This window comes from Crotalus tigris, unplaced genomic scaffold (assembly GCF_016545835.1).
Source record: "Crotalus tigris isolate CLP2741 ecotype Arizona unplaced genomic scaffold, ASM1654583v1 scf7180000018879.704157, whole genome shotgun sequence".
NCBI lineage: Eukaryota > Metazoa > Chordata > Lepidosauria > Squamata > Viperidae > Crotalus > Crotalus tigris.
Window position 1 is genome coordinate 24121 of NW_024097253.1, and position 16194 is coordinate 40314.

Genomic DNA, 16194 nt, shown 5'->3' on the forward strand with positions numbered 1-16194 from the left:
TTTTTTATATTATTCATATCGAGAAAGAGAACAAAAAGGGGAAAAAAGTATACTATATTATTTAAGGAATTCATCCCTCTCAGAATGACATATATATTCCAAAACTTTTCTATTTCTTTAACCATATTCAAACAAATGTTTCTTTTTTAAGTATTCTCTTTGGTAAGTCCCATCATCTATTTTCTTGGTTTCCACTTTAGTCTTTTGCCTTTGCCCAGTATCTTTCTTAATCAATGTATTTTGCTGAATCAAAAGATTTTTCCGTATGTTCGTAAATGTTATTGTAGATATAATAAGTAAATCAGGTGAAGCGTCTTTGTACGGGGCTTCTGCCTTTCCATGTTTGTTGAAAAACTTTTTTTCCCTTTCTCTCCAATGTTCCTGACATCTCTACAGTCCATTTTATCCAATCTGTTTTCTTGTCCTCAGATTTATTTTGTAGTCTTAAGGGATAAGTTATTTTTTCCAATTTTGTGAATTTTCCCCCACTAGGATTAAATCATGTTTCCTTGTTTTGTTAAGTTCCATCTTTAAGTCTCTATTCTCAATTCTATATCCATTTATCTGTTTTATCTGCTTCTTCTCTGTTGTTGTTTTCTGGGAATTTTTTGTTGTAAAGTTAATTTAGAAATAGATTGATTTATATTTTCAAAGTTATTTTGGATTTCTTTGTGGTTTAAAGTCATTGTTGTTTGAATTAGTTGCAGTATACTATATATCTCCTCCTGTGAAGTATTTATGTTTTCTTGATACGTTCTTTCTACATGTCTCTGATCCATGATGGCCAAGAATTTGAGTTTTGCTCTTCCTTTCTTTTCTCTGCAAATAGCTTGAGAGTTCCAACTAAATAGATATTTGAAATCCAAATAGTTCAAAAAAGATTTTTTTTCTGAAATTTATAATTCTCTCTTTGTCTACATCCCAGATTGTCTTTTTTTGTCACAGCTGTTCTTTGTTGTTAAAACTTTGAAGATCACAAACACAGATTAGCTTTATCCCAGGTGTTGCCAAGTTTTATATTAAAGTCATAGCTGTCATAGTCTTCATCCACTACTAGGTGTCAGCAACTATTTGTTTTTCAATTTCCAAAATGAACAATTATCATTAAAATGAGAATCTTAACCATTCAAACAATTTTAGATTTATCCAGATTTAAGTTTTAAATTTCAGATTTTATATTTATTTCACTTCTATATATTTTGATCCTTCATAAAAAGATTAATTCGCTGCTTCCGTTAGTATAAAGGTGAGGCGGAAATCCCCCTCCTTCCCTTTTGGAGGTATTTTGCTTCTTGGGGATCTTTTCCATGAAATTAAATATAGAATAGAAAAGAGAAGATCGAATTTCTCACCCAGTTTCAAACACGCTGTTCACAGTTGTGCTGGTTAGTGTTTTTGGCCTTCGGTTGCTAGTAGCTTGGGCTGGTCAATGCAATATGGCCAGATTTTCTCCTGTCGGGTTAGAAGGCTTTCCCCAAGTCGAACGGAATGGCCGCCGCTATTCCAGAATCGCTGGAGCACCCTTTTTTCTTCATTGCCTTTCCGGGGTGACTTAGACCATTTAGGGTCCCCAGGCAGGGCGAAATTAGCCACAGGGGTGCAGAGAATCTGCAACCCTGCGACCAGTCGCTACCGCGCAAAATCGGAAGTCCAGAAAAAGGAGTGAACTTTAGATGGCTGCTCCCGGAAGGGATTCTAATCAACTGGGATTCTAAGAGATACAGACTATGGAATTCTATGAGAGATACAGACCTTTCTTTGAAGAAAAATGTTCAGAATTTCAGACAAGGAATGTAGAAAGCAGGGAGAGGTTGCACCAGAAGAGGTAGCTGCACTAAGAGAAGAAGAAGAAATAGAAAATATAGATCAAGAAGAAGGGGCAAAGGCAAGAGAACAAAGACAGACAAGAACAACTAGGAAAATAAAACCTAAATATAATTAAAGAAAATGGAGAAGGAAAACAGGATCCTCTCAATGGATTGAATTCAAATGGATTGAATTCCCCATCAAAAAGGAAATTTTTTTTCATACGACTACAAAAATTAAAAATGGATATAGTCTGCCTTCAAGAAACACGTATAAAAAGACAACACTATAAACTTTTGGAATGCCCCAAAATTGGGAAACTTTACTTCTCATCAGCACAACAAAAGAAAAGAGTAGTTTTATATATTAAAGAGACAGTGGACTCCAAACAAGTCTATGCAGATGAAGAAGGAAGAATATTAATGGTGGAAATAATGATAAATCATAAACAGATAGTGATGATAGCAATATATGCACCAAACAACAAACAAGAAGAATTTTACCAAAAACTACATAAGAAAATAGTGGAAACAGAATATCAAAACATTTGTTTGTTAGGAGATTTCAATGAAATACAGACAGAAAACTAGACTATAAAAGCAGTAAAATAGGGAAAAAAGGAAGAAATATAACACCTAAGGCCTTTTTCAAAATGGCAGAAGAAATTTGTATACAGGATATGTGGACAGAAAAAAAAAATCCCCCAAAATCTCAGAATACATTTTTTTTGAATAGGCACAAATCATGGTCTAGAATTGGCATGATATGGCTATCCTCTGAACTAAAAATGAATATACATGAGACTGAGATAGAAACCAATATATGGGCAGACCATAATCTGATAAAGATGACCTGGAGAGGAACAAAGAAAAAGCTCAGATGGTTGTTGAATCAAGCTTTATTAAAAGAGAAAGAATTTACACAAATAGCAGTAAAGGAAATGGAATTTTTTTTAAAGAAAACAAGAAAGAAGAGACAAAACGTTTGGGTCACAGCCAAAGCATACTTTAGAGATTTAGCCATAATGTATATGGCAAAAAAGAATAAGGAAAAACAACAACAAACAAAGTTAAAGGAAGACCTTAAAAAACTGGAACTAGAATTACAAATAGACCCACAAAAGAAAACTTGTAAAAAGCAAATGGAGATAATAAAACACAAACTAAACTTAATAGAAGCTGAAGAAATGGCCCAACAAATTAAAAAGGCAAAACAAAACTTCTTTGAAAATGCTAATAAACTGGGTAGATGGATAGCTTATAAATTGAAAAAAGAAAAGGAGAAGAAATTGATAAATAAACTACAAGATGGGAAAGGATGTCTACAATTTCAAAATGAAACAATAAAAAATAAAGAATTTTATGAAAAATTATATGATATAGAAGAAATCTCTAAGGAAAAAATAACGCGATATATGGAAAAAGCTAAATTACCAAAAATACCTGAACATCCAGATTCAGCCATAGTTTCATTCAATACAGCATTAACCTTGTGAACTCTCAAGCTGCCTTCTTCCGTTATATATTCAAGATGGACAGTATTTAATATTTATTTGTTATATATATGTAGGGGTGTGGGTCTATACATATGTTGTACATAGTATGTTTAGGTGTGTGTCATATATGTGTTTCACTTTGAGAGCGGGCAACTAAATTTCATTTTTGATGTGTACTATTGTGCCCACAGTAAAAAAAATGACAATAAAGGTTATCTTATCTTATCTTATCTTATCCTATTCTATTCTATCCAACAATTTTCCCAGTGAGTTTATCTCCATTTTCTACAAAGTGAAAGATAGGATTCAGAAAGAAGAGAAATGGAGGAGATGCTGATAAGAGGAACAATCAGGTTCTAAATATCCAAAATCTGGAGACAAAGATAATCTCATTTCCAATTATAATGAACTCTGAACCTTGCTGAAACTCAAAAACCCATATAAGGAAATAATGTAGCTACTTTCATTACTTTAGTACACATTTATTTGGCAGATTCTGTTTGTAGTTATTGTCTTCCTTCATTTTATGCTATATTTCACCTTTCCAGTTAATTCCATTTTAAATGTAGAAATTTGGCTTGTTTAATATGGGAATTTCTTATTACAGTAAAATATGTGCTTCAGGGTTGATGAAGCATTTATTGAGTTCTATAATTCTGTGCTAGAGGCAATTAAATCCAGAGATCTTTCTGCCTAATATGCCTAATGCTGGGCTAAAGGCAGAAATCTGTGTAGAAAAGCTGGAGAGGCTAAGAGGCAACAGGAGGTTTAGTCTAAGCAGTGGTACCTTACTGGAATTATCTGTCAGGGAGATTTTAAATTACTGTCCCTCCTGATTTGAAAAGGGATCTTGTGATTATCGACAAAGGGGATCACTAGAAAAAACAAATATGCAATATAAATAGTAATTTAACTATCCATTTTTCACTTATGAGTGGGGATATTTGCCTATTTAGTAATCAAAACTAAAGCATCTAATTTCTATTGTGGATACTCCAACCTTTCCGGGCTCGCAGACTGGAGGGAAGGAGAACAGCTTCAAAATTGGTGTGTGTGTGCACGCATGGGGCCATGCACACTGGCGTGGCACTAGTAGCTCTGTTTGCGCATGAGGCATGTGCTGGCACGTGTGCATGTGCGAACAGCCGCACACCTCCCACAGCAGCTAGCAGCCTGTTCACACATGCACAAATGGGCCACGCAAACCACCCGGGCTAGCGGTGCATGCACAAATGGGCTGTGGACATCCGCCCCACACTAGCATCCCTGTTTATGCCTATGTGTATGCGCAAATGGGGATGCGGGCGCTAGCACAAATGGAGGGAATGCGCACCCAAGCATGTAGGCACCAGTCAGCCATTTCCACAGCCCACTGGCCAAGAGCCTGCGGCTCAGTCCCAGGCCGTGGACCATAGGTTGAGGACCCCTGCTATATAACAAATAGCCCCAACTTTTGTTGATGAGAGTAGAAGAAATTTTTCCTTAAGTATTACTTGAGATCTCTTACATTGCTCCATCCCTAAACCAGGCAAGTGTGCTAGTTTCAATGTGAATTCCACTAAACTGTTTATTTTTTTATTGCTAATTACAAAGTTATAAGAAAAGGTAAAATATCTTTACTTGAAGTCAAGGATTCTATATCATTGTTTAAGATTAAGATAAGGTTTTAAAAAGTAATTATTTTAGGAAGTACTGTGCCCTCATTTATTATTTCAATTGTTTACTGAACAATAAGGAACAGGAGAAAATAGCCAAAATTTAGGAAAAGTAACATTCTTCCATGATTCAAGAAAAGGTTAGGATACCAAGTAGTTTTTTAAAAGATAACTATGTAACTATATATGTAGCCATTGCATAGTAGTTCCAAAACAAATTAGAAAAGGACCATTCAGTGAAAAATGACATAGCCAGGCAGAAAACCAACACCAACACACCAATCAAATACATATAAAAGTATGGTGAATATCTATACTGAACATTGCATATTAGCACTGCTGATTTCACTGAAAGTAAACTGGTATACGTGGATAATCTTATATCTGCAAAGGACTTGTGATGAAGAGGCATGAAATTAATTTGGCAGTATGTAAATAGATTGTAGTAAACCAGAAGTGATAAATTTAAAAGTTTTTTTTTCTTCCAAATGTATTAAAACACAAAAGTATTTTAAAGATGACTTGCATGCAACACTGGCAAGGAAGAAAGATCTATATTTTTAAAGTACTCACTTGATTTCTGGTTGGGTTGAATAAACTTTTAACTGGTACAGATTAGTGTTATTGCCAGGATATTTCTAAAAACAATATGGAACTCATAAATACATTATACTTTTATATATTGTCTGCATCTAGAGAATATAATGGGCATAGCAGCATAATATGGCCTGATAGGGCACAGATTATTAATTATTATTCATAGCAAAGAATGTATTGTGAATGAAACCTAACAAAATTTTAATTACAGAATGAGTAAATTATAATACAAAGCAATTATTCCATTCCAGGGGACCAAGCAGAGGCAAATTTATTTTCAGTACTATTTACCACTTACTTTATGTCTAGACAGTTAATGTCAACTGTAACTCTTTTAATTATGCAACATTAGGATTGTGACAATGGTTAATAACCCCAATAAAAAGAGCCGAGGTGGCGCAGCAGTTAGAGTGCAGTACTGCAGGCCACTTTAGCTGACTGTGTTCAGCCGGTCAGCGGTTCAAATCTCACCGGCTCAAGGTTGACTCAGCCTTTCATCCTTCCGGGGTAGGTAAAATGAGGACCCAGATTGTTGGGGGCAATGTAAATATATATATATATACATTGCTTACTGGTGTACACCGCTTAGAGAGTGCTTGCCCTTAAAGCGGTATATAAGTCTCATAAATAAATAAATAAATAAATAAATAGGAAACTGAAGTTTGGTCACAAAATAACAACAATAATAAGGACTCTTACTACTGTTAGGTTATATGAAGTATCTGAATTGTTTTCACGAATTTGAAATTTTGTACTGCCCATGTAGAAAACTGAAAAAGAAGAGAGAGAAAAAACTTTTGCATTAGGAATAATTTTGGTTTAGAAATTAAAGCATATATTTTAGTAAAATAAGAAAGAATATATTTTCTCTTTTATTCTTTAGCTTCCTTATGTGATTATACACTGATATTCTGTCCTTCGCATAGAAAGAAAGTTTGAGGATAAATACTTCTATATAGTGTTTGTCCTCATTTCGTTATATGACAAACTATAATCTGATATTATAAGAACCAGCTTGCATGATCACATATCCTCCTTTCTACATTCTCTGTGCAGGAAAGCAAGGCAAGGACCTTTAAATCTAAAACAGAAGTGAAGCCAAACAACACAATAGTCTATTAAACATATTTGATATCAAGTAAAAAAATTAAGAATACTAACCTGAGTCTTTACAGATATCTGATAACTTACACACTTTCTTATATAAAATGTTTGCTCCTACAAAACATGAGTAAAAAAAGGAATTTGCATTTTTATATAATCGGTACACTTTTCCTAACTTAAAATAGCTCCTAGCATGGAACCAAAATATGAGTATTGCATGTGTCACTTTTTAAAATGAGCTAGGTCCAATATTATAAATCCAGCTAAATACATGAATTCCAAACGCAAAAGAATGGAATTGCTTACAAAAAAATAAGAGCAACAGGGAAAATCATGGTATCTTGGCTTACAAAGTTGTCTTTAGATTAAAGATTCTTATTTATACAAAACAACATAAGAATGCTGGGGATAAAACTGGGCTTTAGTTAACACTTGTAAATTTTGGACAAAATGTGTTAAAATGGAGTTTTAGCAGGGAATGCTTCATGTAGCATAGGATAACTGAAACTAATAACTACAGTATCTGATTTTTTTAAACATTAGCTTCAGTTAGCAGAAGTTCTTATAGGCATAGGAAATCAATATTTATTGGCCCATCTGTTAACATCAGATGAATGATTGCAATTTAGATTGTAACATGAACATATGGTAAACCTAATGAATTAATGACATGAGATAAAAATGAAATAAAATTTAGACAGACAGGCAGAATATTTTTCTGACACTAAGAGATGGAGGATAAATGAAATAGAACTGAATATTGGTCTTGCTTTTGTAGATGTTTGCTTTGAACAAGATTTCAGCCTATCTATTGATGCATTCATATGCAAAGGAATTAATCTGATTTAATTCATGGCTGATTTAACTGTTTATGATGAAAGATCAAAGGATTTAATAAAGGCTGCAACAGAACAGACTTTTATTTGATAACATGAAGAGAGGATCTGGGAAGAAAATGGACATGAAGTAAAAGTAGAATGATATATGGAATCATTACAGAAAGAGAAAGTCCATATATAAAAGTATTAGAAGACAGAAGAATCCTTCAACAGAAAAAAAAATTAAATTAAGGAAAGATTAATTGGAAGTTCCTTGGGAAAAAAAGAAAATAATTCTTTTATAAAAAGCCCACAGAAATATATTAATGTAAAGTATATTTGTATTAAACAAAGTATAGCAAGGAAATTTATTTGTTTAGCCCAAAGCACATTAAAGGGAAGTATAAAAATGATGCTTGGTGGAATGATGAAATGAAATTGATTGTAAATGAGGAAAATTGTATATAAGAAAATGATTCCTCCGTCATGAGAAGCAACCAACTTGAGCATTTGGAGTATTTATCAATTTTATTTCCTCCTGACTTTTGGTAGATTTCCTTTATAGCAGATGTCATGAATTTTATTTGTTATGCCATCCTTGTTGCCATGCAATGAGCAAGCAACCTAAAGTAATGCTTTACCTCTTCTTTTTTCTAAGCAGGATTTTCAAACATTGAACTATCCTGTGTCAAAGATTTAAATGCCTCTCTGTTTGTAAATGATATGCTTTTTAAGATGGTTTACCTAATTTCCTGTTGTGGCATTGCCTCTGCCCTGAGATAATCATCTGTTAATTCAACAAGTTTTCTAAAGTCCATTGGTGACCTAGCCCAAGACTGTCTTAACTACCCGTAAATGCCGGCGTATAAGGCGACTTCCGCGAGCGCTGAAATCGGCGCCAAAGACGGGGGTCGTCTTATACGCCGAGTCGTCTTATACGCCGGAAATACTGGTAGTTTCTGGTGTATAAGATGACGTTCTAGGAATGCGGCTCGGCGATAAAGACGGGGGTCGTCTTATACGCTGGGTCGCCTTGTACGCCGGCATATACGGTATATCTTTTGTACATGGGGACTCACAATTTCATTTGTTCCTTCCTTCCTTCCTTCCTTCCTTCCTTCCTTCCTTCCTTCCTTCCTTCCTTCCTTCCTTCCTTCCTTCCTTCCTTCCTTCCTTCTAGTGATGACATAATAGCAAGTGTTCCAATATCTAAAGGTTTATGACAAAAAAGAGGGGGTCAACCTATTCTCCAAAGCATCTGAAGGCAGAACAAGATGCCATGGATAGAAACTAATCAAGAAGAGAAGCAGCCTACAACTAAGGAGAACATTCCTGACAGTTAGAACAATTAATCAGTGGAATGGCTCGCCTCCAGAAGTTGTGGATGATCCATCACTGGAAGTTTTTAAGAAGAGATTGGACAACCATTTGTCTGAAATGGTATAGGGTTTCCAGCTTGAGCAGGGGGTTGGACTAGAAGGTCTCCAAGGTCCCTTCCAACTCTATTATTCTGTTATCCTGTTAATCCTTTGATTATTATGGAATTTACTAGATTCAGAAGAGGAGGGAGAGGCCAAAAAAAAAAAGAATAAAGTGATAAGAGTGGAGACTGGCAAGTGGAAACCGGCTTTTCCAAGGCATCGTTTAAACATTCAATAATTGTTCAGCTTCATGGTTGCAAAGTGCTATGCCAATTATCTTTTAATTTGGAAAGGCAGGTGGAAGAAAATTTGGTGTTTAAATCCATGTTGTGTGGGCTATCAATACTTGAGTACAGTACACCTACAACTGCACTTAAATTATTTTAATCTATAGTGCAATAAAGATTTTGAATTTACTGAGCTGTGTCTGCCAGTCTACTCTTAGTCAATCCAAGAAATTAAGCTAAACTGTGAAGTGTTAGGATTTATTGTGATTTATTGTGGAGTCCTAATCAAGGGTTCCTGATATAAAGATGGTTTGAAAGGATAAAAAGAAATGGAAGGATATAGTGAATGGTGTTGGTGTAAACTAAATGTAATTAAATTGCTTTTTCTTTTTCTTTTCCTATCTTCAGGTATTGCAATATCCACTATCAAAACTTTTTCGCTTTCTTATTGACAATTGTTAATGTATTAAGGAAGATGGGTACTTTGGCATATAATATACCAGATTCAACTGTAGTTGAAAAGAATAAAGTATGGATAGTTGATGTGGTAATACCATGGTCCATAGCAAAAAGCCTTGAATGGCAGTTAGTTAGGAAATACGTTCACTGGCAAAATTTTCATTTGTCAATTACAAAAGGCCACACTGCTTCGATCCACACATAGACTAGTGATATATTTTAGAGCATCCTAAGTTCTTGGGAAAAATTTAATGTGAATGAAAATCAATACCAGCTACAGAATTGGCAGCAGTGAATTCACAATGTTATGTATCATAATAATAATAATATACATACCATCTATTTTTGAAAAGTCAAGTTCCATTATATTTGTTGTTTCTAAGGAAAAATGAAATGAGATAATGTTTAATAAATTATACTGTACAGTTCTAGAATTATATAAAATTATACTTTTTGTCATACAATATTGATTTTCACTTACAATGATATACTAATATATCATTAATATACACACATATTTTATATATAGTATTAATAATATATATTAATAATATATGATTATTATACTGATATTAACAATAGTAAATGTAAAAATTAAGCTATTTAAGCAGATTGATAAGATATTAAGGAATTTTCTATGGGAAGGCCAATCCTTAGATACACAAAAATGTGGAATACAACTGTATCAAGGATTATGGCTGTAACAAGTGGGACTCATTGTTAAGAAATATTACTTTTCAATACTGGAAAGAGAACATGATTCTAAATTTATAGTCTTGAACTATGTGTTCACTTGGTGCTTTTGAACTGGCACTATTGAATTTAGTCTAATTTATCATTGTGTATTAAGGTTTAATTACTGAGCTGAAAGATTATTTCAAATATTTCATTCATATATTTTTGTTGTTTCCTTTTTTGGGTGTAGTGTATATTTCTATTTTCCCCTTTTTTCTATTGTTCTTTATATTGAAAGAATAACAAATTAAAAAAAATTCTATCAAGAGACTTGTGGCTTCTTCAAACAATTGTGGTGTACCATCCCAACTTTATATTGGATTATGATGATTGGCTGTTCTGATAAACACAATGAGCTAATATAGAGGTGTTCTATCACCATTTCATATTTTCCTTTGGCTTTGGCTGTTTTGCCTGAAGAATATGCCAAACAGAAATTTAGCCTTATGAAGAAAATACCTCTATTAGCATTTTAAAGATCTGCAATTTAATTATTAAGATCTTTCAGACTTTCTTTGTTTTTGCTTGGTTCCAAGAAAAATAAGAGTGATTATATTTTATTTTCTGTGTTGAAATATCATTTTCTTTCTCCAAATTCCACTGCAATTTTCTTATTACCTCTTGTTCAAAATATTGCACGACTGTACCATTTACTTTACAATACCTTTGTTTTTTTCTCTCACTTAAGGAGACCCAAATTTATTGACTGAATTGCTGCTTTACAGTAATAATTCAATCTAATTTCATCTCCATTACTCCTTAAGACAGGAATCCCCTATTAAATCCCCTAAACAATGTCAATTATACTGTATATAGTTGGGTCTATTTTATTATAATTAAATACCAGCCTATCCCTTTGAGGATTATTAAAATCATGTTGATAATTTCCTTTGGGAGGAAACTGCCACCTTCTTCTCCTTGGGTTTGCACTCTTCTGTTTCTCGGCAGCCGGGCTGGCAAGCCTCTCCTGGCTGGAACTTCCTTTCCTTCCCTCCCTCTTGGTCTCTTCCTCCTTCCCTCCCTCTCCCATTGTCCCTTTCTTCCTTCCTTTCCTTCGCCTCCCTCTCTGTCCTTCCTTCCCTCCCTCTCCCCCTTGTCCCTTCCATCCTTCCTTCCTTCCCTCTTGCCCAGGATCGGGGCGAGCCTCTACAGCTGATCCGCGCTTCTGCAGCTGTAGCTGCTCTCCTTGGCTCCTGCCCAGCAAACTTGCTCAAGCTTTGATAGAAAACAAGCCACTGGCTAATTTAGCAGAAGCGCAAATCAGCTGTAGCCCGGCGCTGATTCTGGAGCTTCTGCTAGCTTAGCAAGCGGCACGTCTTTTGGCAAAGCTGAGCAAGTGAGCTGGGCGGAGCTCTCCTGTCTCTGCCTGTGCAAAGGCAGGTTTGCCGGCAGCAAAACCCCCAGCCATGCTGGCAGCCTCTCCCGCTCCCCTTGTCCCTTCCTGGGCAGGGGGTGGTGGGTGGGGGGGGGGAGGAAGGAAGGAACAAAGAGGGATGGAAGTAAGGAACAATGAGAGAGGGAAGAAAGGAAGGAATAATGTGAGAGGGTGGGAAGGAGGAAGAGTCTAAGAAGGAGGTGAAGGGAAGGAAGGAAGGAAGGAAGGAAGGAAGGAAGGAAGGAAGGAAGGAAGGAAGGAAGGAAGGAAGGAAGGAAAGAAGGGACAATGGGAGAGAGGGAGGGAAGGAGGAAGAGACTGAGGGGAAGGAAAGGAAGGAAAGAAGGAAGGAAGGGACAATGGGAGAGAGGGAGGGAAGGAGGAAGAGACTAAGAAGGAGGTGAAGGGAAGGAAGAAAGGGACAATGGGAGAGAGGGAGGGAAGGAGGAAGAGACTAAGGGAGGGGAAGGAAAGGAAGGGACAATGGGAGAGGGTGGGAAGGAGGAAGAGACTAAGAAGGAGAGGAAGGAAGGAAGGAAGGAAGGAAGGAAGGAAGGAAGGAAGGAAGGAAGGAAGGAAGGAAGGGAGGGGAAGGAAAGGAAGGAAGGGACAATGGGAGAGAGGGTGGGAAGGAGGAAGAGACTAAGAAGGAGGTAATGGAAAGGAAAGGAAAGGAAAGGAAAGGAAGGAAAGAAGGAAGGAAGGAAGGAAGGAAGGAAGGAAGGAAGGAAGGAAGGAAGGAAGGAAGGAAGGAAGGGACAATGGGAGAGAGGGAGGGAAGGAGGAAGAGACTAAGGGAGGGGAAGGGAAGGAAGGAAGGGACAATGGGAGAGGGTGGGAAGGAGGAAGAGACTAAGAAGGAGGTGAAGGAAAGGAAAGAAGGAAGGAGGGAAGGGACAATGGGAGAGAGGGAGAGAAGGAGGAAGAGACTAAGGGAGGGGAAAGAAAGGAAAGAAAGAAGGAAGGAAGGAAGGGACAATGGGAGAGGGTGGGAAAGAGGAAGAGACTAAGGTGAAGGAAAGGAAGGAAAGAAGGAAGGAAGGGATAATGGGAGAGAGGGAGGGAAGGAGGAAGAGACTAAGGGAGGTGAAGGAAAGGAAGAAAAGAAGGAAGGAAGGGACGAGGGAAGGAAGGCAGGCACCCACCCCAGTCCCATCCCAGAGACCCACAGATTCCCCCCCACAGGCACTCTGCAACCTGAGTGATCAGCTGGCCATGCCCCCCGGCCATTGATCATGTGACTCTAGGACACTGTGAATGTCATAAGTATGAATCAGTTGTCAAGCATCCGAATGTAAATCACACGACCCTGGGGATGCTGCAACAATCATAAGTGTGAAAAATGATTATTAATTCACTTTTCCAGTTCTGTTGTAACTTCTAACAGTCACTAAGCGAATTGTTATAAGTCGAGGACTACCTATACTTTCCCATTTTTTCCTTTTTTTTTTTTGGCCAAGTTTTTGATACCCCCCCCCGGCCAGCTGGATGGGGGGTTGGGGGTCACCACAACATGAGGAACTGTATTAAAGGGTTGCGGCATTAGGAAGGTTGAGAACCACTGGTTTACAGGATGATTTGGTATTTTGTTTAATTTGGTATTCTATGGTACCATACTGCTTTAAGCCAAACAGTTTTTAATCTATCTCTACTGAAATTAAAAGTAGATGTTTTCTACATAACTAGAAGCAACCCACTCTTACCTGTAGTGTCCAGAGTTCCAACTGAAGACAAATCTAAGAATACAAAAACACAAAAGTTAATACAATAGAAGAAAAGTAATAAAAGTAACAGAAGAAAAGTAATAAAAACTAAACCTACTCTATGTCAATTTTTTTAAGGAAAAATCTTGCCTGTAGCACTGTTAGGAAAGGTGACAAAACTGACAATGGATGAATCTGCTGTAAATAAAGAAACAGTTTTTATTTATTTAAAAAGCAGGAGAATAAAAACAGTCATAATCTTACATTGTTTATAAACTGAAATGTGAATTTTCCAAACTTTCTCATAAGAACTCAATCATGGTTTGGGGAATAACTTTGTCAACTGAGCACAACAAAGAACTGTGGCAAAAGACAAGGAAAAGTTATGTTATGTTAATATCTTTGTTACTTTAGAAAACAGAACTAGAACCAGTAGGGTCTGGTCTAAACAGTAGGGAAATAGTTTGTTTCAGCTTTAGGACAGGGTGGTTGAAAAAAGGATTTCTGGAGCGTTATGTCCTGGGCCTGCTGAATGACTAGCAGGCTCAGGAGGTTATAGAAGGCCCAGGCAGACCATGTGGTTGCCTGGAACCAGACAAGCTGTCTCCAGCCTTGCGAGCATGTGAAAGGTAGGAGACTAGCCTTGCATTGATAGGCTGATGCTGTCCCTGCAAAAGGGAGTATAAAGGGGCCAGCGCCATTTTGTTTGTTGTTCTGTTCTGTTTGTGATCTCAATAAAGAAGTTGTGTTTTGTTACTCCTGCCTTGCTTCGATGGCTCTGATTCTAAAACAGAACATGGACTATAGTGATCTTATTGCAGAAGCAAGTTTTTCAATCCCATTTTTGCATTCTGAGGTAATTTTTTTAAAGGATGAAAATAAAAGCAGAAAGCCTGGAAGGTAAATAGTTTTTTCCTATGTCTTTAACAATCCTCAATGGCATGACGTATGGAAAAAAATAACTCACAAAATGGCCAAATGTTGGCAATGAGAATTGATTTGCAGCTATATAGAAGCCAGTCTATGAGAAGATATTAAGGTGAAAAGGGAAGCTATTTTTCTCCCAGAGGCCTTGCATTCCCATTCTTATTCTTATTTTTGAAAAACAAAATGGCATAATTTCAGTGGCAGCATAAGTTGCTTACCTTAATTTAGGAGAACCTCTTAATAACATAATTTTTTTATGAAGAAATTTTATTGTTTTTTTTTCATTTTTACATAAAAGTGCTTAAGAAACAACGTGGTGATTGGGCTATCAATTATCCAAGAACAAAATCATACATATATCACAAATTAATTCCTTAAAAGTTCCCTCTCTATTTCCTACATATTATTTTACCAATTAAAATTATTGCATTTATAAAAAAAAGCTCAATCAATCCAATCGGTCATCAATCACATTTCAATTATGTCCAAGTCCTGTTTTTAAGCTTTACTGTTTTAGAAATTACTATATTCCAATTAAGCTTATATAGACATATTAACACTTCGGGCATCCCTCATTTCTCTTTTCCCTATCATGATGGTTCTATCTAAAATAAGTATATTATCCCAAAAAGCAACATCCTTACATTTTTTTAAATATAGCTTATTGCTTAAACTAATACATCATTTATTAATACTATTATTTCTCTTATCACAAATACCTCCTTTCTCCCTCTATTACAAAATAGCTATCTTGGTTAAAATAAAGATATCAGTCCAAAGAACTACATTTCTGTCTATTTTAAATATATATTCTATCAATCAATTAAGTAAAATTTACCCCTCCATGTTACAAAAAATATCCTTTTACAGAATCACCTATTTCATTTGTTATTAAAACAATCCAAGTGTCAACAACCTTTTTAACCCATTCAGTGGAATTTTAAACCACATTTTTAAACCTAACTCTAGCTTTCTTTCTATGCCAAACCGGTTTCCAAGATAAAGCCTCAGCATCATCAAACCTCAACATTTGAGTAAAGCTATTTCTCAATACATCTTTCTTCCAATATCGTTTGAATAGTATAGTCAATTTTATTCCTTATTAAAGTTGCTAGTTGATTGTCCACATTGTCCCAATTTTCAATAACTTGTACCTGAATGTCAAGCTCTGTTATTTTTGGGAGATCAAATAGTTCAGTTAATGGTATTCTTTGAACATCAATGTTTTCCATAGGTCGTAAGTAGGATTGTGTAGGATTAATTTGCTCAATAGTTTCTACTGTAAGTTCATAATTGAATTGTAAGTGCAGTTCCTCTGTCTTGTTCAATTGTATATCTTGCTGAGTGGGAACCTCTCTAGGGTTGCTCTGTTCTTCCTCCGTTATTCTTTGGTCTGTAGTTTGAACCGATGGTTGAAAGTCAATTTGTGGTTCTCTAGTATCATCTTTGATTTTTCCCCAAGATTTGATATAAGCTTTCACATAGTTTGTAGTTTCCAATATCTTTTCCAATATAAGTTCATAGTCAAGCTGTGGATAAGCTTCTTCCATTTCAATGGTGAAATAGACTTTGATCAACAATAGTCTTTAATCTTTTAGTGGAGGCTATATTTCAAAAAGGTCAACAAATATCCACCTCCAAAGGTCAAATTCATCTTCAAATAGCAAAAAAATACAGTTGTAATGGCAATTTTCGCCACAAGATGTCCTCAGTGGACTGTAAACTCTTTCTTCCAAATAATAATAATAATAAAAATTGGAAGGGACTTTGGAGGTCATCTAGTCCAACCCCCTGCTCAGGCAGGAAACCCTATACCATTTCGGACAAATAGCTGTCCAGTTTCTTCTTAAAAACCTCCAGTGTTGGAGTATT

The 16194-nt window shown here is 35.9% G+C and overlaps 1 protein-coding gene across 1 annotated transcript in view; it reads right to left on the reverse strand.

Annotated features, from left to right (window-relative positions):
- Positions 1-16194, reverse strand: part of LOC120314290 (adhesion G-protein coupled receptor G2-like) — a gene marked incomplete at its 3' end in the record, with an annotated part of 76724 nt that overhangs the window by 22265 nt on the left and 38265 nt on the right. The window contains exons 4-8 of the mRNA XM_039357221.1: positions 13396-13428; positions 9919-9960; positions 6715-6771; positions 6253-6323; positions 5530-5594 (exon numbers count right to left, since the gene is read on the reverse strand). Of these exons, the coding sequence (XP_039213155.1) occupies positions 5530-5594; positions 6253-6323; positions 6715-6771; positions 9919-9960; positions 13396-13428 (268 nt within the window). The remainder of the gene's footprint in view (positions 1-5529; positions 5595-6252; positions 6324-6714; positions 6772-9918; positions 9961-13395; positions 13429-16194) is intronic.